This window comes from Arachis ipaensis, chromosome B07, assembly GCF_000816755.2.
Source record: "Arachis ipaensis cultivar K30076 chromosome B07, Araip1.1, whole genome shotgun sequence".
Lineage (NCBI taxonomy): Eukaryota > Viridiplantae > Streptophyta > Magnoliopsida > Fabales > Fabaceae > Arachis > Arachis ipaensis.
In genome coordinates, this window is record NC_029791.2 from 60,528,925 (window position 1) to 60,549,970 (window position 21,046).

The window sequence follows — 21,046 nt, forward strand, 5'->3', positions numbered from 1 at the left end:
GTTTTTTTTTTTATTATTTTTTATCTTAAATTTATACCTTAATTATAACCCATAATTCTAAACACTAATAAATTATAAACTATAAATCTTAAGTCTTCAAAAAAAATTAGAATTAAAAAAAAATTGGCTAATATTGACTAATTAAAAATTGATTCTTTACTTTTTTTCAAAAAGAATATTAGTCACATAAAATGTTTCATTTAATATTTTACATTTTAATTAATATGTTTTAAGTTTAAAATTTAAAAATAGAAGTATGATATCTTGAAGCCTGAAGGCTTGGAGCTATAAATAGGTGAAGGTTGAAGAGATCATACATTCATTCATCCACAGAGAATAAGAGAAAGAGAGTCTTACTTCTTTCACTTGATTCTAAAAAATGAGAGTTGCTTTTGCTTTTCTTCCTCTTGCTTTCCTTGTCCTGGTATATGTTTCCCTTTCATTGTTTTTATGTTTAAATCCCCTTAAGATAGAGCTCCCATGAATTGAGTTTTATAGTAAACAACAACTCAAATTAAAATTTACCACTGTTTTAAAAAAATTTAAAAAGTAGTTCGTCATGAATGCATTAATAAAATTTCATCTATTATATGTCATATTACATAACATAATAAATGAAATTGTTATATTTAATTTCTATAGCACAGCATAATGGCATTTCGATAATTACTTTTGCCTTGTTTTGTGTGGAGAAGCTTGTAGCTTCAGTTGAATCAAGAAAAGATGCAGGGGAATATTGGAAAATGATCAAGGACATGCCAGAAGAAATTCAAGGCCTCGTTAAATTCAATGAGGAGCAGCAAATTGAAGGTTTGAAGCCTCTTATGGTCACAGAAGAAGTAACTATGGAAAAGAAGGTGTTTACAGAAGATAACGAAATGGATTGTAAGGAAAAGAAGCAGGTTGTTAAAGAGTTTGAACCAAGACCCAATGTTTCAGCTTATGGTGACAATGAGGTCGATGCTAAGGGAAAGAAGCACGTTGTGAATGATTTTGAACCAAGACCCAATGTTTCAGCTTATGGTGATAATGATGTTGATGCCAAGAACAAGAAGCACGTTGTGAATGATTTTGAACCTAGACCCAACGTTTCAGCTTATGGTGATAACGACATTAACGCTAAGAAACAAAAGAAATTTGTGAAATCCTTTGAACCAAGACCTAATGTTTCAGCTTATGATAAGGACAATGTTGATGCTAAGTAAAAGGACATGGTGAAACACTTTTAACAGTATGAAATGTCACTAGCTACTGGTTATACTATAATGATGAATAAATAAATAAAAGTAAATGCATCTTAAATGATGTAATTAAGTTACTCCATCGATCTATTGATCATTTTGAATTTTTTTGGACACATTTCATAATTATTCCATTTAAATATAATTTATTTCTGGATATATTAATTTGTAAACATATAAACAAAATTAAAATAATGGCTAATTAAAAATAACCAACTAATTTATTTATATATATAAATTAAATATATATAAAAATATATATATATTAAACAGATATACCTCGTAATCAAAAGCTGATGAGATTTAACACTTCAATGAATATTTTATTCAAGTCAATCATAATTGAACAAATGGAAACCTGAAAAATAGGAGGATACATGGATGGATTTTGAGAGAGAAAATAAATTAGGGCGCCATTCACCTAAAAACGCAGGAAACGTGCTTTTTTAAAAGACATATGGGTTAATAGTAAAATTAGTTTTTGAAAAATAAAATATTTTTTAAATTTTTTTATGAATTATTTTTAATTAAATTAGTCTTTTAAAAATTATAAATTAATCATATTTATCCTTTAATTATTTTATTAACAATTTTTTAAAAAATTGATATTGTAAAATGTTAATTGATAACATATCACTATTAGAAAATTAGTTATTACAGACGAATATTTCTGACGGATTTTATCCCACAGAAATACAGAGGGATTTTTTGTTGGAAAACAAAAAAAACGGATTAGCATAAATTACAGACAGAAAATAGAATCCATCGATAATTCCGTTGGAAAAATTAATTTTTTTCCGTGAGAAATGGTTACAGACGGAAAATTCGTCTGTAATTAAATAGACAAAACGCTGCGTTTTATTAAATTATTACAGACGAAAAATCCGTCTGTAATTTAAATATTCCGTCGGTAAATATTGAGATAACACTAATCTTATCTCTATCCACTCGATCCATTTACACTCCACCCATATCAAATGAGCTTGTTCCTCTCTCCGTCACCGAGTTGCTTCTTCTCTCCGTCGCACCAGTTTCTTCCACCGCTGTCGCCGCCACTGGCGTCACAAATCTCTCTCCGTCGTCCTTGCGTCGTACGGGCTCCCTCCGCCGCCGCATCCAACCCTAACCTCAGAGCTTCGTCGCGCCTCCAACCCTAATCCCAGAACTTCGTCGTGCTTCCAACCCCTGCTTCGCCGCTCCCTCCATCGACGCTCCCTCCGTCTCAAAGCCTCCGTCGTGCTCACTCTGTCGTAAGCCTTCAAACGTCGCTCCTTCCTCCATGGCTGAAACCCGTAACGCTATGTTTTTCCTCCTGCGTCGCTGGTCTCTGTCTCCTCCTGCATGTGGCTATGCTGAAGCTCCATGGGAAAGATATACAACGGATTCCATGGGTGAAGCTTAACCACAGCTACAGAAGTACCGCGAGACTCGATTAAAGCAGTACAAGAACTACGAGAACCTCTCGTTCTCGTGAGGATCTCGACAAGATGAACCCCTCAGCTGCTTCACGCTTTCACTTCTGATTCAGATGGAATTATGAATACTAATTCTAATTCATTTCTAAACTCCCTAATTATTTATTTATTTGGCAGGAGTGTTTGGAAGTGCGCTGCAGAAGGAGAAGGCCTTCTGTATTGGCACCACTTGGGGTAATGATCAACACATGTTTGATACAATGACTGTGATGTCTTTTACCTTCATTTTTATCCCTTTGTTCTACGATGCATTACATTACAAGAATGTGTTTTATTTTTCTTCACTGACTCACTTTTGTTGTTTGGGTTCAGGAGCCAACACCTATTGAATCCAACATGAGTAGCTTTTATGGGAAGAACAAGAACAGTAACCCTTTTTTTGAGTTTTACAATTCTTTCCTTTCCTTTCTCCATAGTATATGCTTCTTTATATATAACCCTCAAATTGTTGTGATGGTTGTAGCTTTTCTTTAAATGTAACATACTGTTATTTCATTTAGTATTTGGCATTTCCTTGATTTGCCTTGCAGAGTCAATTCTTACTGCCTCTGTCCTTGGTGTCCTTGCAAAGTCAATGCTAGAGTTTCTTTGAACTTGAAGTGCAAAAAACTACAAGTTGAATCTTGTTTGAAATCCAAACTCAACCCTACTCACCTGGTATGTCACTACTTGTTTTCGTTCAATTTCTTCTCCCAAGGGTTTCTTTCTTGCATCATTCATTCCACGCTGCGTTTTTTTCTAAGTAGAACTCTGTCTCTTTCATTTGCTTTTTTTCAACCACTAACAGCCACTCCTTTGATTCTGTTTATCTATACTGGATATGTTTCTTGGGAAACTATTAATTTTGGCATTCTTTTATTTTCTTACACTTTTTGTATTTCTATTTCAGGAAGTAGTTGATACATCTGGAGGGTAAAAAAAACTTACCTTACTTTGAATTTTTTGCTATTAAACCGTTTTGTTGATGAAAAGCTAATAAAATTCATGTCGGTATCAGATGCGGTGCAAGTTTCGTAGTTGAGATTGTATCAAAAGAATTTGAAGGCAAGAGGCTACTGGAGAGGCATCAAATGGTGAATGCTGCGTTGGAGGAGAAAATGAAAGAGATTCACGCTCTCTCTGTCAAGAAAGCTGTCACCCCAGAGCAGTGGAAACAGCTGCAGCAAGACTCCAACCAAGCAAATCCTGCTGCCTAGGATCATGTCTTTTCAGTTACAATAATAGGGTATAAATAAGAATATTAGTGTTCTCAACATGAACAAGGTTAGTATATTAGTTATGAGTAATGAGCAGCTTAGAATAGATTGCATTAGTAGTAAGTGGTGATGCAGTGAATGCAGATTAATTATATTAAGAGTGGGTCTGGTTTATATTGATTCTAAAGCACATTGTGTTTGGTACATTCAAGCTTCTTTGTTGTGCCCCCCTTTGAATTCATTGTCTTCTCATCGCACAAGTTTCAGTCACATCCAATTCGAATCAATTCAACAATGGCCGCCGTGGCTTCACCTTCCTCCAAAGAAAATTGAAAAACCCTAACCTGGAGGCCTTCCACTGCAAACCTACCGATCCCTAATTCCGTCTCATCATCAGAGGTAAAATAAAATCCCTTTCGCCCATTTCAACCCTTCTCCGCCCCCAACAGTCTCTATATCCTCTCTCTAATTCAATTGTACAATTTTATTTTTCTCTTTATTCTCTCCCTTTCGATGTTTTGTTTTTATTCTGCTGAGAATTGAAATTGCTGGCTGAATTAGCTTAATTTTAGGTCTTCTAATCACCTTTCAGTTTTATTGTTGTTCCTTATTTTTCGATTATTTTATTGCCACAGATTGAAAATGAGTAGGCGTGGGAGCAGAATAGTCTATGTTGGGAACCTCCCTGGTGATATTCGTGAAAGAGAAGTAGAAGATTTGTTTTCAAAGGTACTTTGCTATTTTCATTCGTGAAAGAGTTTGATTTTTTATTTGCTTAATACTTACCAATAGAAACTACTTTACACCGTGTGCTGCCTTTGCTGATTTTTTTCGTGTCCTTGTTCATTTTAATTTTGGCAGGTTGCTTCTCTTAGAGAAGGTGTATCCCTAGAAACCAAATTTCTGAGCAGGTAAGCCAGCTTGTTTGCTATTTATGTAGGAAGGAAGCTGCTTTGCGACAAAGAGAGGTATGCCAGAAGAATGGATATTAATCATATCATATGTGGCAGAAATATGAACTGAGGAAATCACAGCCCCTTTCGTGGAATACTCAATTATATTGAGAGACAGAATTTTGTGGAATACTCAATTTTTTTATTTATTGTCATAGGGTGCTCTCAAGGCTGGCAAACAAACACAGGATGGGAGAGATGAGGAAATCACAACCCTTCATGTAGAAATTCAGGTAATTTTTGAAGAAGCATGCATTTCTTTCCATAGTTAGATTACTATATATATGGTTTACTCTGTTATTCGATGTGAAGTTATAGCTATCTTCTTTTCTTTATAAGAATCTAAAAGATGATGCAGCAGCAGCTTTTGAACAACAGCAAGAAGCTTTCGATTGCATCTCTTGTGTATGGTTCTTTTTGTTCTTGATTATTTTCATGCCTTTAAGAAGTAGTTACCACAAATTTTTGCTAGTGCATTAGTCATGCTAAGTTTCTTGTCTCAAAATCATAAGCTGATGATGTGTCTTCCACCATAATTATAAAAGTGCAACTCATACCACAAATAGAAACACTACAAGCCTATTTCTTTGCTTCATTCATGTACTAATAATCTCCATGGATTCAAATATCGTTGAATTCAACTCTATCAAACAGGCTTTTAGCAACAAGGAGGTATAATCTTAAACTGAAAGGTTTTATATATATAGAACCACTAACACTGCTACTTCCATATTACTAATTGATAAAGTGTTTGAACTGCATAGCTATATGCATTTCACAAGATTATTATGTATTATCTTATATAAGTATTAATCTTGTCTTTAATTTTACCACGTCTAAGTCATTGATCTTTTACTTTTTAGGATCATCTTTAAAGTGCAACTGACGGCTTAAGACTGTTGTAGGTAAATACTAAACTTAATTAAATTTCTCTTTATAATTATTATCATCATCTCATTTTCTAGGATACTGTGGCTAGTATCTCTTATATTTAGAACAACAATCATGTTAACGTGTATCAAAAAATAATTAGTTACCTGGTGCACGAAATTGTGATCTCAGGCAACGGCGCCAAAAATTCTTTATGCACGTCTTAATAAAATCGTTTTTTATTCACAACTTCGATACAACTAACCAGCAAGTGCACTGGGTCGTCCAAGTAATAAAACCTTACGTGAGTAAGGGTCAATCCCACGGAGATTGTTGGTATGAAGCAATCTATGGTCATCTTGTAAATCTCAGTCAGGCGGATAATAATTGATTATGGAGTTTTCAAAAATAAATAATAAATAGACAGAAAATAAAGATAGAAATACTTATGTATATCATTGGTGAGAATTTCAGATAAAGGTATAGAGATGCTTTCGTCCCTCTGAACTTCTGCTTTCCTGCTGTCTTCATCCAATCAGTCTTACTCCTTTCTATGGCTGGCTTTATGTAAGGACATCACCATTGTCAATGGCTACTTTTCATCCTCTCTGGAAAATGGTCTGATGCACTGTCACTGCATGGCTAATCGTCTGGAGGCATCACTGTGGTCAATGGCTGCATCCTATCCTCTTGTGAAAATGGTCCAAATGCTCTGTCACAGCACGGCTAATCATCTGAGGTTCTCGATCATACTGGAATAGGATTCACCCTCATTTTGCGTCTGTCACTAAGCCCAGTACTCGCGAGTTTAAAGTTCGTCACAGTCATTCAATCCCAGAATCCTACTCGAAATACCACAGACAAGGTTTAGACTTTCCGGATTCTCATGAATGCTTCCATCAATCTAGCTTATACCACGAAGATTCTGATTAAGAGATCCAAGAGATACTCATTCAATCTAAGGTGGAACGGAAGTGGTTGTCAGGCACGCATTCATTGGGGAATAATGATGATTGTCACGTTTATCACATTCATGTTGAAGTGCGAATGAATATCTTAGAAGCGGAATAAGTTGAATTGAATAGAAAAATAGTAGTACTTTGGATTAATTCGTGAGAAACAGCAGAGCTCCACACCTTAATCTATGGAGTGTAGAAACTCTACCGTTAAAAATACGTAAGTGAAAGGTTCAGGCATGACCGAGAGGCCAGCCCCCAAAACGTGATCACAGGATCAAAAATACAATCCAGGATCCTAATACAATAATAAAAAGTCCTATTTATAATAAACTAGTTACTAGGGTTTACAGAAGTAAGTAATTCATGCATAAATCCACTTCCGGGGCCCACTTGGTGTGTGCTTGGGCTGAGCTTGAATGTTACACGTGCAGAGGCTCTTTCTGGAGTTGAACGCCAGGTTGTAACGTGTTTCTGGCGTTCAACTCTGGTTTGTGACGTGTTTCTGGCGTTTAACTCCAGACAGCAGCGTAGAACTGGCGTTCAACGCCCTTTTACGTCATCTAAACTCGGTCAAAGTATGGACTATTATACATTGCTGGAAATCCCTGGATGTCTACTTTCCAACGCAATTAGAAGCACGCCATTTTGAGTTCTTTAGCTCCAGAAAATCCACTTTGAGTGCAGGGAGGTCAAAATCCAACAGCATCAGCAGTCCTTCTTCAACCTCTGAATCTGACTTTTGCTCAAGTCCCTCAATTTCAGCCAGAAAATACCTGAAATCACAGAAAAACACACAAACTCATAGTAAAGTCCAGAAATGTGAATTTAACATAAAAACTAATAAAAACATCCCTAAAAGTAACTAGATCCTACTAAAAACATACTAAAAACAATGCCAAAAAGCGTATAAATTATCCGCTCATCACAACACCAAACTTAAATTGTTGCTTGTCCCCAAGCAACTGAAAATCAAATAGGATAGAAAGAAGAGAATATACTATAAATTCCAAACAATCAATGAAACATAGCTCCAATCAGATGAGCGGGACTTGTAGATTTTTGCCTCTTGAATAGTTTTGGCATCTCACTTTATCCATTGAGGTTCAGAATGATTCGCATCTATAGGAACTCAGAGTTCAGATAGTGTTATTGATTCTCCTAGTTCAGTATGTTGATTCTTGAACACAGCTACTTTATGAGTCTTAGCCGTGGCTCTAAGCACTTTGTTTTTCAGTATTACCACCAGATACATAAATGCCATAGACACATAATTGGGTGAACCTTTTCAGATTGTGACTCAGCTTTGCTAAAGTCCCCAATTAGAGGTGTCCAGGGTTCTTAAGCACACTCTTCTTTTGCTTTGGACCTTGACTTTAACCACTCAGTCTCAAGTTTTCACTTGACACCTTCACGCCACAAGCACATGGTTAGGGACAGCTTGGTTTAGCCGCTTAGGCCAGGATTTTATTCCTTTAGGCCCTCCTATCCACTGATGCTCAAAGCCTTGGGATCCTTTTTATTGCCCTTGCCTTTTGGTTTTAAGGGTTACTGGCTTTTTGCTCTTGCCTCTTGGTTTTAAGAGCTTTTGGCTTTTTCTTTTTCTATTTTTTTCGCCTTTTTTTCTCTTTTTTTTTCTGCAAGCTTTGTATTCACTGCTTTTTCTTGCTTCAAGAATCATTTTTATGATTTTTCAGATTATCAAATAACATGTCTCCTTGTCATCATTCTTTCAAGAGCCAACATATTTAACATTCTTAAACAACAACTTCAAAAGACATATGCACTGTTCAAGCATTCATTCAGAAAACAAGAAGCATTGTCACCACATCAATATAATTAAACTAAGTTCAAGGATAAATTCGAAACTTATGTACTTCTTGTTCTTTTGAATTAAAACATTTTTTTATTTAAGAGAGGTGATGGATTCATAGGACATTCATAACTTTAAGACATAATTACTAACTACTAATGATCATGTAATAAGACACAAACATGGATAAGCACTTAACATAAAGAAAACAAAAAACAGAGAATTTAAGAGCAAGGAATGAGTCCACCTTAGTGATGGTGGCGTTTCCTTCTTGAGGAACCAATGATGTCCTTGAGCTTTTCTATGTCTCTTCCTTGTCTTTGTTGCTCCTCCCTCATTGCTCTTTGATCTTCTCTAATTTCATGAAGGATGATGGAGTGCTCTTGATGTTCCACCCTTAATTGTCCCATGTTGGAACTTAATTCTCCTAGAGAGGTGTTGATTTGCTCCCAAAAATTCTGTGGAGGAAAGTGCATCCCTTGAGGTATCTCAGGGATTTCTTGATGGTGAGCTTCATGCGTCTCTTGAGCTCCATGAATGGGCTCTCTTGATTGCTCCATCCTTTTCTTATTGATGGGCTTCTCTTCCTCAATGGGAATGTCTCCTTCTATATCAATCCCAGCCGAATTGCATAGATGGCAAATGAGGTAAGGAAAAGCTAACCTTGCCATAGTGGAGGACTTGTCAGCCACCTTGTAGAGTTCTTGAGGTATAATCTCATGAACCTCCACCTCTTCTCCAATCATGATGCTATGGATCATGATGGCCCGGTCTATAGTAACTTCAGACCGGTTGCTAGTGGGAATGATTGAGCGTTGAATGAACTCCAACCATCCTCTAGCTACAGGCTTAAGGTCCAGTCTTCTCAGTTGAACCGGTTTGCCTTTTGAGTCAATCTTCCATTGAGCTCCTTCCACACATATGTCCATGAGGACTTGGTCCAACCTTTGATTAAAGTTGACCCTTCTAGTATAGGGGCGTGCGTTCTCTTCCATCATTGGCAAGTTGAACGCCAACCTTACATTTTCCGGACTAAAATCTAAGTAATTCCCCCGAACCATGGTGAGATAATTCTTTGGGTTCGGGTTCTTACTTTGATCATGGTTCCTTGTGATTCATGTATTAGCATAGAACTCTTGAACCATTAGAATTCCGACTTGTTGGATGGGGTTTGTTAGAACTTCCCAACCTCTTCTATGGATCTCATGTCAGATCTCCGGATACTCATTTCTCTTGAGTTTGAAAGGGACCTCGGGGATCTCCTTCTTCTTGGCCACAACATCATAGAAGTGGTCTTGATGAGCTTTGGAGATGAATCTTTCCATCTCCCATGACTCGGAAGTGGAAACTTTTGTCTTCCCTTTCCCTTTTCTAGAGGATTCTCCGGTCTTGGGTGCCATCAATGGTAATGGAAAAACAAAAAGCTTATGCTTTTACCACACCAAACTTAGAATATTGCTCGCCCTCGAGCAAGAGAAGAAAGAATAGATGATGAAGAAGAAGAAAATATGAGGAGATGAGGGAGAGGTGTATTCGGCCAAGAAGAGAAGAGAGGGTTGTGTTGTGTGAAAATGAGGAAGAATGGAGGGCTATATATAGGGAAGGGAGGGCGGGTAAGGTTCGGCCATAAGGGTGGGTTTTGGGTGGGAAATTGATTTTGAATTTTGAAGGTAGGTGGGGTTTATGAGGTAGGTTTATGGGGAAGAGTGGATGGATGTGAGTGGTGAAGTGGTGATAGGGAAGAGAGATTGAGGTGATTGGTGAAGAGTTTTGGGGAAGAGAGGATGAATATTGAGAAGAGGGAAGATAGTGAGTGGTGGTAGGTGGGGATCCTGTGGGGTCCACAGATGCTGAGATGATCCTGTGGGGTCCACAGATCCTGAGGTGTCAAGGAATTGCATCCTTGCACCAATTAGGCATGTAAAATGCCTTTGCATGCAATTCTGGCGTTTAAACGCCGAATTGATGCTTGTTCTGGGCATTCAACGCCCAGATGCAGCATATTTCTGGCGTTGAACGCAAGCCAGATGCTTGTTTCTGGCGTTCAGCGCCAGCTCTTCTTCACTGTGCATTTCTGGCGTCTGGACGCCAGGATGCTGCTTGTTTCTGGCGTTGAACGCCAGACAGATGCTCCTTACTGGCGTTTAAACGCCAGTGAGATCCTTTTCCAGGGTGTGATTTTTCTTCTGCTGTTTTTGATTCTGTTTTCAATTTTTATATTTATTTTGTGACTCCACATGATCATGAACCTAATAAAACATGAAATAACAATAAAAATAAATTAAAATTAGATAAATAAAAATTGGGTTGCCTCCCAACAAGCACTTCTTTAATGTCAATAGCTTGACAGTGGCAACATCCTCATTCTCTTCAGAAGAGGAATACTCATCAGAGCTCATGAATGGCATAAGGAGGTTTAATGGAATCTCTATGGTCTCTAGATGAGCCTCAGATTCCTTTGGTTCCTCAAAGGGAAACTCCTTATTGATCACTGGATGTCCCAGGAGGTCTTCCTCCTTGGGATTCATGTCCTCCCCTTCCTCTTTGGATTCGGCCATGATGGTTATATCAATGGCCTTAGGAAAGAACTTGGCTAAGAAAGCCGTGACCAGCTTATCCAAAGAGTTCAGGCTATCTTTGGGCTGAGAGTCCAACCATACTCTAGCTCTGTCTCTTACAGCAAAAGGGAAAAGCATGAGCCTGTAGACTTCAGGATCCACTCTATTAGTCTTAACAGTATCACAGATCTGCAAAAATTCAGTTAAGAACTGAAAAGGATCTTCAGATGGAAGTCCATGGAACTTGCAGTTCTGCTGCATCAGAGAAACTAATTGAGGTTTCAGCTCAAAATTGTTTGCTCCAATGGTGGTGATGGAGATGCTTCTTCCATTAAAATTGGAATTAGGTGCAGTAAAGTCACCAAGCATCCTCCTTGCATTATTATTATTTTCGGATGCCATCTCCTCTTCTTGTTCGAAAATTTCTGAAAGGTGCTTTCTGGATTGTTGTAATTTAGCTTCTCTTAGTTTCCTCTTCAGAGTCCTTTTAGGTTCTGGATCTGCTTCAACAAGAATATTCTTGTCCTTGCTCCTGCTCATAAGAAAAAGAGGAAATAGAAAAATAATAATAATAGGGATCCTTTTTACCCAGGTATAGAGGTTCCCTTTAGGTGAGTGGAAGAAAAGAAAAGTAGAAGAAAAGAAGAAGAGAAAATCTGAACTCAGAGAGAGAGAGGGGGTTCGGATTTTTGGTGAGTGAGGAAGAGATGTTAGTAAATAAATAAATAAATAGAAGAAGATGAGATGGGGAAGTTTTCGAAAATAATTTTTGAAAAAGAGTTAGTTATTTTCGAAAATTAGGAATGAAATCAAATTAAAATTAAAAATTGAAACAATTAGTTAATTAAAAAGAATTTTTGAAAAGAGGGAAGAGATTTTCGAAAATTAGAGAGAGAGAGAGTTAGTTAGGTAGTTTTGAAAAAGATAAGAAACAAACAAAAAGTTAGTTAGTTAGTTGAAACAAATTTGAAATTTAATTTTGAAAAGATAAGAAGATAGGAAGTTAGAAAAGATATTTGAAAATCAAATTTTTGAAAAAGATAATATTTTTTAAAAAAAAAGATATGATAGAAAGATATGATTAGAATTAGTTTTGAAAAAGATTTGATTTTTAAAATCACAATTAATGACTTGATTCACAAGCAATCACAATATATGATTCTAGAACTTAAAGTTTGAATCTTTCTTGACAAGCAAGTAACAAACTTGAAATTTTTGAATCAAAACATTAATTAATGATAATATTTTCGAAAATTATAAGATAAAATTAAGAAAAGATTTTTGAAAAATATTTTTATAATTTTCGAAAACAAATAAGAAAAATGAAAAAGATTTGATTTTTGAAAAAGATTTTGAAAAGATAAGATTTTTAAATTGAAAATTTGATTTGACTCAAAAGAAACAACTAGATTTTAAAAATTTTTGAAAAAGTCAACTCAAATTTTCGAATTTTATGAGAGAAAAGAGGGAAAGATATTTTTTTTTTATTTTTGAATTTTTATGATGAGAGAGAAAAACATGAAAATGGTGCAATGCATGAAAATTTTTGGATCAAAACAATGAATGCATGCAAGAATGCTATGAATGTCAAGATGAACACCAAGAACACTTTGAAGATCAAGATGAACATCAAGAACTTGTTTTTGAAAAAATTTTTTATGCAAAGAAAACATGCAAGACACCAAACTTAGAAATCTTTCATGTTTAGACTCTATGGATGCAAAAATGCACATGTAAAACAAGAAAAGATGCAAAACAAGAAAACATCAAGATCAAACAAGAAGACTTACCAAGAACAACTTGAAGATCATGAAGAACACTATGAATGCATGAATTTTTGAAAAATGCAAGATGAATATGCAATTGACACCAAACATAAAAATTGACTCAAGATTCAAACAAGAAACACAAAATATTTTTGAATTTTTTGATTTTCTAATTTTTTTTGGATTTTTTTCGAAAATTATTTGAAAAAGAAAAATAAGGATTACAAAATTTTTAATATGAATTTCAGGAATCTTGTACTCTTAGTCTAAAGCTCCAATCTGAGGGTTAGGCATGGCTTACTAGCCAGCCAAGCTTTAGAAGATATTTATACTTTCCATGTATAGAGCAACTAAGTGTGTGAGGATCAACAAGCTCTTGTGATGATAAGTTGAAACCCCAGTCCAAAATATTAAACATGGCTTACAGCCAGCCAGGATTCAACAAATCATCATGAAACACTAGAATTCATTCTTAAAAAATTTTAGAATAATTTTCGAAAACAGATGAGAATTTTTTTGAAAGATTTTTGAAAATTTTTTTTTTTGAAAACTTTTTGGAAATAAGAAGAAAATTACCCAATCTAAGCAACAAGATGAACCGTCAGTTGTCCAAACTCGAACAATCCCCGGCAACGGCGCCAAAAATTTGGTGCACGAAATTATGATCTCAGGCAACGGCGCCAAAAACTCTGTACGCACGTCTTAATAAAATCGTTTTTCATTCACAACTTCGATACAACTAACCAGCAAGTGCACTGGGTCGTCCAAGTAATAAAACCTTACGTGAGTAAGGGTCGATCCCACGGAGATTGTTGGTATGAAGCAAGCTATGGTCATCTTGTAAATCTCAGTCAGGCGGATAATAATTGATTATGGACTTTTCGAAAATAAATAATAAATAGACAAAAAATAAAGATAGAAATACTTATGTATATCATTGGTGAGAATTTCAGATAAAGGTATAGAGATGCTTTCGTCCCTCTGAACTTCTGCTTTCCTGCTGTCTTCATCCAATCAGTCTTACTCCTTTCTATGGCTGGCTTTATGTAAGGACATCACCATTGTCAATGGCTACTTTTCTTCCTCTCTGGAAAATGGTCCGATGCGCTGTCACTGCATGGCTAATCGTCTGGAGGTATCACCGTGGTCAATGGCTGCATCCTATCCTCTTGTGAAAATGGTCCAAATGCTTTGTCACAGCACGGCTAATCATCTGATGTTCTCGATCATACTGGAATAGGATTCACCCTCCTTTTGCGTCTGTCACTACGCCCAGCACTCGCGAGTTTGAAGTTCATCACAGTCATTCAATCCCAGAGTTCAGGCATGACCGAGAGGCCAGCCCCCAAAACGTGATCACAGGATCAAAAATACAATCCATGATCCTAATAAAATAGTAAAAAGTCCTATTTATAATAAACTAGTTACTAGGGTTTACAGAAGTAAGTAATTGATGCATAAATCCACTTCCGGGGCCCACTTGGTGTGTGCTTGGGCTGAGCTTGAATGTTACACGTGCAGAGGCTCTTTCTGGAGTTGAACGCCAGGTTGTAACGTGTTTCTGGCGTTCAACTCTGGTTTGTGACGTGTTTCTGGCGTTTAACTCCAGACAGCAGCGTAGAACTGGCGTTCAACGCCCTTTTACATCATCTAAAATCGGTCAAAGTATGGATTATTATACATTGCTGGAAAGCCCTGGATGTCTACTTTCCAACGCAATTAGAAGCACGCCATTTTGAGTTCTGTAGCTCCAGAAAATCCACTTTGAGTGCAGGAAGGTCAGAATCCAACAGCATCAGCAGTCCTTCTTCAACCTCTGAATCTGATTTTTGCTCAAGTCCCTCAATTTCAGCCAGAAAATACCTGAAATCACAGAAAAACACACAAACTCATAGTAAAGTCCAGAAATGTGGATTTAACATAAAAACTAATAAAAACATCCCTAAAAGTAACTAGATCCTACTAAAAACATACTAAAAATAATGCCAAAAAGCGTATAAATTATCCGCTCATCATTACCAAAAATCCTTTAAAATATGATAATTTAATCCACCATCAATAGTTTGTTTTATTTCTGCACAGATGCCAAGTGGAAATTGGCTGATCACCCAAAAGGAAATTAAAGCCAGTTGCTGTGGTGGTTTTGGATGGATGGGGTGAGGCCAACGCTGATCAATACAACTGTATCCACACTGCTGAAACTCCAACCATGGATTCCCTCAAAATGGTAGATATATAGATATAGATACTACATGGTATATGCACCCTTTTGTGAAATCTGAAATCTTTTTCCTTTTGCATATATTATGATATATTCATTCATATAATGATAAGATCTAAGATTGGTCCCCCTTTTCAGGGTGTATATATTTGCTTGATTCACTTGCTGCTCATGTATTGTTATGATTCCTAGGTTTTTGTTACCTTGTCATTGGTAGGTGAGAGGCCTTCTCTTGATTTGAAGTTTATTTAGTTGGAAATTCCAGTGTTATTGAATGTGTTGGATTTTTATGATTATTGATGAGATAGAAATAGAAATGAATGGTGGGGTTGGTTGGTTTTTGTTGTTGTAGGGTGCACCTGAAAGGTGGAGATTGGTGAGGGCTCATGGTACTGCTGTGGGACTTCCTACAGAGAATGACATGGGCAACAGTGAAATCGATCACTTTGTTTAAAATTAGATAAAATTGTGTAAAATTTAGTATGGTTGAACAATATACTGAGGATTATAGTTGATAATACACTTTGTTTATGTTTTGAATTATATTGACTTGCTTGTTTATAATAATTTTCTTAGTTTTATAATACGATGAATTTGTTTATTTTTTGAAATATTATAAATATTCGAATACAAATTAGATAAAAATTTGTATTAAATTTATATTTATTTTGTATGAAAATAAGTTTATTTTGTAATTAGAAAAATAAAAAAAATTATATTTTACCTTACTGACGGATTTACAGACGGATTTTCTGTCTGTAATCAGAGTGTAAGATGATTTTCCAAAGTTTAAATTACAGATGGAAAATCCATCTGAAAATCCGTCTGTAATTACAGACGAAAAATCCGTCTGAAAGTGCGCCGCCTTTGGGAAATGGATAGAAAATTTACAGAGGGAAAATCCATCGGTAACTGGTAAAAATTCGTCTGTAATTTTCAGATGGAAAAAAATCCGTCGGTAAATAATTTTCGACGGGGCTTTTACAGAGGGACAAAATTCATCGGTAATTTCGTCGGTAACCAAAAATTCGTCTGTAATAAAGACTAAATCCGTCTGTAAATCTGTCTGTATTAATCCATTTTCTAGTTGTGTATATAATCAGTGACGGACCCAAAAAATTTATGTTGGGGAGCAAAAATAATATACATTACTCAAAATATATATTAATGCAAAAATTTATTTTGGGTCGTTATCTAGGATCAACTACCAGACTTTTCACATTGAATTCTAAGAATTTTTTTTATTAGAAGAGACTAATAGAGTGACTTCAAATTCTAATGGTAACTTTCTTTTGAAATATTTTTTCATTATTATTTCTAAAATAAAAAATATATATTCTAAATTAGTAAATTGATCAATTCACTTTAAAAATTTATATGCAACATAATTACATATAATAGAATAGAACAAAAGATAAACAAATAAATAATAAGGATCACTAAATTGAGAATAAAATAAAATATATAAATTCATGAAGAGAATAAAAAAATAGATTAATTCTTAAACTATAATTGTTTGAATTAAAATTTGCAATTGAAAATATCAAAAAGAGAAACAATGAAATTAAAAGATATATAGTCATAGAGAACTATATAAAACAAAATAGAAAATTTAAAATTTACCTTTTATGATGAGAAGGTAACCACTAAATAGAAAATAGAAAAAAAAAGGTTGAAAATATGAAACTAAAAAGAGGGTTTAAGAGAATAAATAAATGATTGGTGGGATTTGAGAATAGAAGATGACTAAATTTGATTAGGTTAACTAATAGTCAAATAATATATCTAATTGAATATTGACCAAATATGTTTATAAAAAATTATTAATTTAGTCATTTTTTTTTATTACAAAAATTTTATTTCTAATATGACCTAGTGACTAAATTAATAGATTTTTGTAAACATATTTAGTCAATATCTAATTGAACATGTTATGTGTCATATATGCTATCAATCAATATTTCACATCATCAATCATTGACGAAAATTGTGCGTTACTACAAGAAAAAGTAATATTTGTAACAAAAAAATTGTTACAAAAAATCAAAATTTTAAAGCAAAAGGATTTTGTAACAAAAAAAGGGGTTGTTGCAGTATGTCCCATTACAAAAAATTTTTGTAACAAAAAATGGAACTGTGACAATTCAAAGTGATATTTTATAACAAATTTTTCTGATACAAAAAACCAGAAGTCGTTACAAAAGTGGTAACAAATTTTGATTTTCAAAATATTTTTTGTGACAATTTAATTTTTCCTATCATAAAATTTTGTTACAAAATGTAACTTGATTTTGTAACATTTTTTTCTTTAGTTACAAAAGCAAAATAATTATTTTGTAATAATTTTTTTAAATACAAATTGCATGCATAATTTACTAAATTATTTTTAAATTAACTAATATATTAACTATTTTACTAAGCAAATCTACATTTATATAATATGTAAAACATATATAATTCAAACATGTCTCATTTTGCTAAAATTGTTTTAAAACAAAAAAACATTAGTGAGTACGTTGATTAGTTCTACAAGTTATATTTCTTGCACAAGTTCAACCAAAAGTTAAAATTTCTAACATAGATTAGTGTCTCTATGAATCAAAATATTCTTGAGCCCTCAAAGTAGCATGTGGTCACCATTTTAGTACTCCTGTAAATAAGAAAAACCAAAACAAAAAATTAGAAACAAGATATAATACTAATTATAATTTTTTCATTAAGTTTTATCCAAAATATTTAGAAAAATTTTGGCAAAATCTCCCCTAAAACTTGGATATTTTCACCGTCTACGGTTCCAAAAAAAACAACCAATTCACAACTTATTTCTCAGCCAATACACAGCCAAATTTATCAAACCAAATAATAGGACATTTGTCATTTCTCAACCATGACACAAGTAAAATGTAATAAATAGATCCATATACAAATTAAACTATACTAATAATATAGGAATCATCTAGGAATATGTATTAACACCATAACCCCTCTGCCACTACAGAAATAGAACAGGTGGTCACAGTACTTCTGTAACAGGAAATAACCCCTCTGCCTTACAGAAACGAAATATGGATCTGTACCGCAGGAAAGCATTCTCAGTGGTCGTACCACCATCTATCTGACTGCCTCAATGCAGCAGATGAATATATAAATATCTCTGTAGTTACCTCAATGCAACAGATAATCATACAATAAGTACTTTACTCTTTCCTTTTTCTTTCATAATTGCAAATACGCAAGCGGGATAAGACCCACGCCCTTGTGAACAACCTCATAAATCAAATAATCTTTTCTCAAAATAATCAGTAAAGTTATCGTCTTTAAACAAGTCTTAAATATTCATTTTAATTGCAACCTTATACTTTTATAAAAATTTGGGCATAATCTCTTCCAAAAATAGGACTTAACTACCCTTTTTGGGTCCCAACTAAACAATTTATCAAACTCTTCTCAAACTTTTCTAGTATCAAATCATTTCTAAATCAAACAAATTCGAATATTAAATCAATCATATAACGCTAAGATTCATTTTTAACTTTATGAACTCGTGACGGTCACTAAGACATTTTTGACACTCTATCTTCTTCTCTGTTTTTAATATAACAAATGAACTCAGAATTGTGCAAACTTTATGTCCAGACGTTTAGCTTAGAATAAGCTTTCTAATAAACTAAAAATTATAATTTTCTGATTTAACTAGCCTCAGGAACAAAGGAGAAACACTGACTGCTCTGCAGTGCTTAGAAACCAGAAAACAACAGCAGCATACGATATCCAAAATTCTATATAAAATTCAAATTAAATTCAATAATCTTAAAAATTAATATAGTTCAACTTAACATATCCAGGCTTTTTTTTCAATTGGTTTCAGGTCAAAACAATTTTTAATGAAGGAGTTATATAACATAAAAGTTGAGTAATTTTCTGCAGAATTCTGTTTTAAAACTTAATGAACAAATCCCCTTCCAAGTCCCATAACTTACTCATTAAAATATGGACAGTCCTAAAATTTAAATAAAATATGCTAAACATACTTAAATTTCACCTCCAATTGGTTGCATCTCAATATCTATCCAGAATCAAAAGTTATAAACTCTCAAAGTTACTGATTTAAGAAAACAGAATCTAGCTTTTATTACATAATGCATCATCTTTCAAAAATTCATATCTTTAAAACTACAAGTCTAACCATTCTGAAATTTTACGGTATTAAAATAATAGGACCAAAGTTTCATTTAAAAGTGATTCTATCTCAAAATTCAATTCGAAACACTCACAGCAGAGCCAACAAGTTACTGTTGTTCTAAAAATTCTGCAGTAAAAATCGTATTCCACAAATATAACTCAAAAATTCACCATAAATCATATACTTAACAAAAAGGTCTTAAATTCACCAATCATGTTCTTTATATTCCCAAGCTTAATCCAGACTTAGTCTCACGCAATTCCAATCATCACACAATTAGTTATAGCTTTTCAAAGTTACAGATTTCATTTAAAGATAATGCAGGAAATCAGATTTTTCAGTTTAACTTTGAAAATCACAACTAATTCTCCAGTTAATTCAAACTTCTCAAAATTGAATTCCAACAACAAATTTCATCCTAGTTTACTTGGCTTTTACTCTCTTATCATTTCGATTACTGTTGAATATCTGATTTACTTCCAAAGTTTCCATTTAATTTCAAAACTCAGATTCTCAGCAATCAATTCAACATTTCAAGATTCAGCCCTCCAAATATTCTCTAAACCCAACTCCAAATATCCTCCCTGTTACCTCCATCGCGTTCTCTCTCTCTCTCTCTCTCTCTCGACGCCTCTTCCTCATCCCTGTTCAACCGGCACCAGCAGACTCCACCCATCACAATGGCGACGTCTCGGGCAGCAGTGACGGCACACGGTAACGCGCGACAGTGGCGATGGTCCTATCTCATCTCGGTCGCGAGCTTCCTTTTCTGTCTTCGGGATTCTTAGTGACGACGGTAATGACACACAGCAGCGGTGCGTCCCCCTCTCCTTTCTCCGTGTGCAATGGCGCCTTTCTCTCCCTTGCGCTCTTTTTCCCTTCCTTCCTTCTCTCCCTTCGAGTTCCCCGCTTCTCTAGTTTCTTCCCTTTCCTGAACGTATGTGCGTTGTGTTTGATTTAGGGATTGGGGAATTAGGGTTTTATTTAGCAATTTTAGAGTTAGCGTTAATTATATATGAGTAATATAACAATTTTACAAAATATTCATGATAGAATAACAATTTAAAATTCGAATATAATACTATAAAGATTACTTTTAAAACGTATAAGATTTTATCTATTAATTTATTAACGAGCTCAAATAATTATTTCTAATTTAAATTATAAAGTAAACATACTAATCACATTTTATAAAATATGGTTAAACTTGAAATATCAATTACCTAAATTAAATTATATGATATTTCATTATTTTTTCATCATAACTTTAATTTCAATTTATATAAGATAACTAGTTATAATGAAAATTGTGCACAAATACTAATTGACTTAAAATTAAAGTATTTATCAAAATCAATTTAATCATTCCTAATAAATTAATCTCTAAGAACTCAAACTAATAAAATAAGTCACAATTTATTTATAATAGGAGTTACTTAAATTAAAATGTACAATCCTTTCTTATTTTTCAACTATTAAGAATATGAAAAATATTCAATTATAATAAAATTGCTTAAGAATCTTAATTGGTCTAAAATAAAATTATCTCAAATCTATTTAATTATTTCTAATAAAGTAATTTCTAAAATTACAAAGTTTAAACTTAATAAGATAAAATCACAATTTATTCATAATTAGATTTTCAAAAATGCAGGATGTTAAAATAGACGACGCAGCAGAGTGTTCGTGGAGTGAGGCTTGAGGGGGTGGGAACTTAGAATTTTTTACTGCACTACTCTATTACTTTCTATACTTTTGCTTTCAGTATTTTGGTTTTTTTTGCTCTTATATTTATTTAATTTTATTTATATTTA

The 21,046-nt window shown here is 34.0% G+C and overlaps 2 protein-coding genes and 1 long non-coding RNA gene across 4 annotated transcripts in view; all 3 read left to right on the forward strand.

Annotated features, from left to right (window-relative positions):
• On the forward strand, positions 265-1,321 carry LOC107609778 (organ-specific protein S2). Its single transcript, XM_016311804.2, has 2 exons — positions 265-424; positions 696-1,321. Exons 1-2 carry the CDS (start codon positions 380-382, stop codon positions 1,203-1,205), a joined length of 555 nt encoding a protein of 184 aa, XP_016167290.1. The 5' UTR covers positions 265-379; the 3' UTR covers positions 1,206-1,321.
• Positions 2,542-3,951, forward strand: LOC107607302. Its single transcript, XM_021107826.1, has 6 exons — positions 2,542-2,632; positions 2,834-2,922; positions 3,029-3,083; positions 3,198-3,373; positions 3,606-3,628; positions 3,714-3,951. The coding sequence occupies exons 1-6, from the start codon at positions 2,542-2,544 to the stop codon at positions 3,910-3,912; spliced, it is 633 nt and encodes a 210-aa protein (XP_020963485.1). The 3' UTR covers positions 3,913-3,951.
• Positions 14,908-21,046, forward strand: part of LOC107608369 — an 8,133-nt gene continuing 1,994 nt past the window's right edge. The window contains exons 1-2 of one of the 2 annotated variants that reach the window (XR_002349970.1): positions 14,908-15,055; positions 15,402-15,534. This is a non-coding gene — a long non-coding RNA (uncharacterized LOC107608369). Of the gene's footprint in view, positions 15,056-15,401; positions 15,614-21,046 lie in introns of those variants that run through there. The other variant, XR_002349969.1, reaches the window with a different exon arrangement.

Coding starts and splice junctions, on each gene's coding strand:
- LOC107609778 (XM_016311804.2), top strand. CDS start 380: ATGAGAGTTGCTTTTGCTTTTCTTCCTCTTGCTTTCCTTGTCCTG. Junction 425..695: donor CTCTTGCTTTCCTTGTCCTG/GTATATGTTTCC, acceptor TGTGTGGAGAAG/CTTGTAGCTTCAGTTGAATC.
- LOC107607302 (XM_021107826.1), top strand. CDS start 2,542: ATGTTTTTCCTCCTGCGTCGCTGGTCTCTGTCTCCTCCTGCATGTGGC. Junction 3,084..3,197: donor TTATGGGAAGAACAAGAACA/GTAACCCTTTTT, acceptor TTTAAATGTAAC/ATACTGTTATTTCATTTAGT. Junction 3,374..3,605: donor AACTCAACCCTACTCACCTG/GTATGTCACTAC, acceptor TTTCTATTTCAG/GAAGTAGTTGATACATCTGG.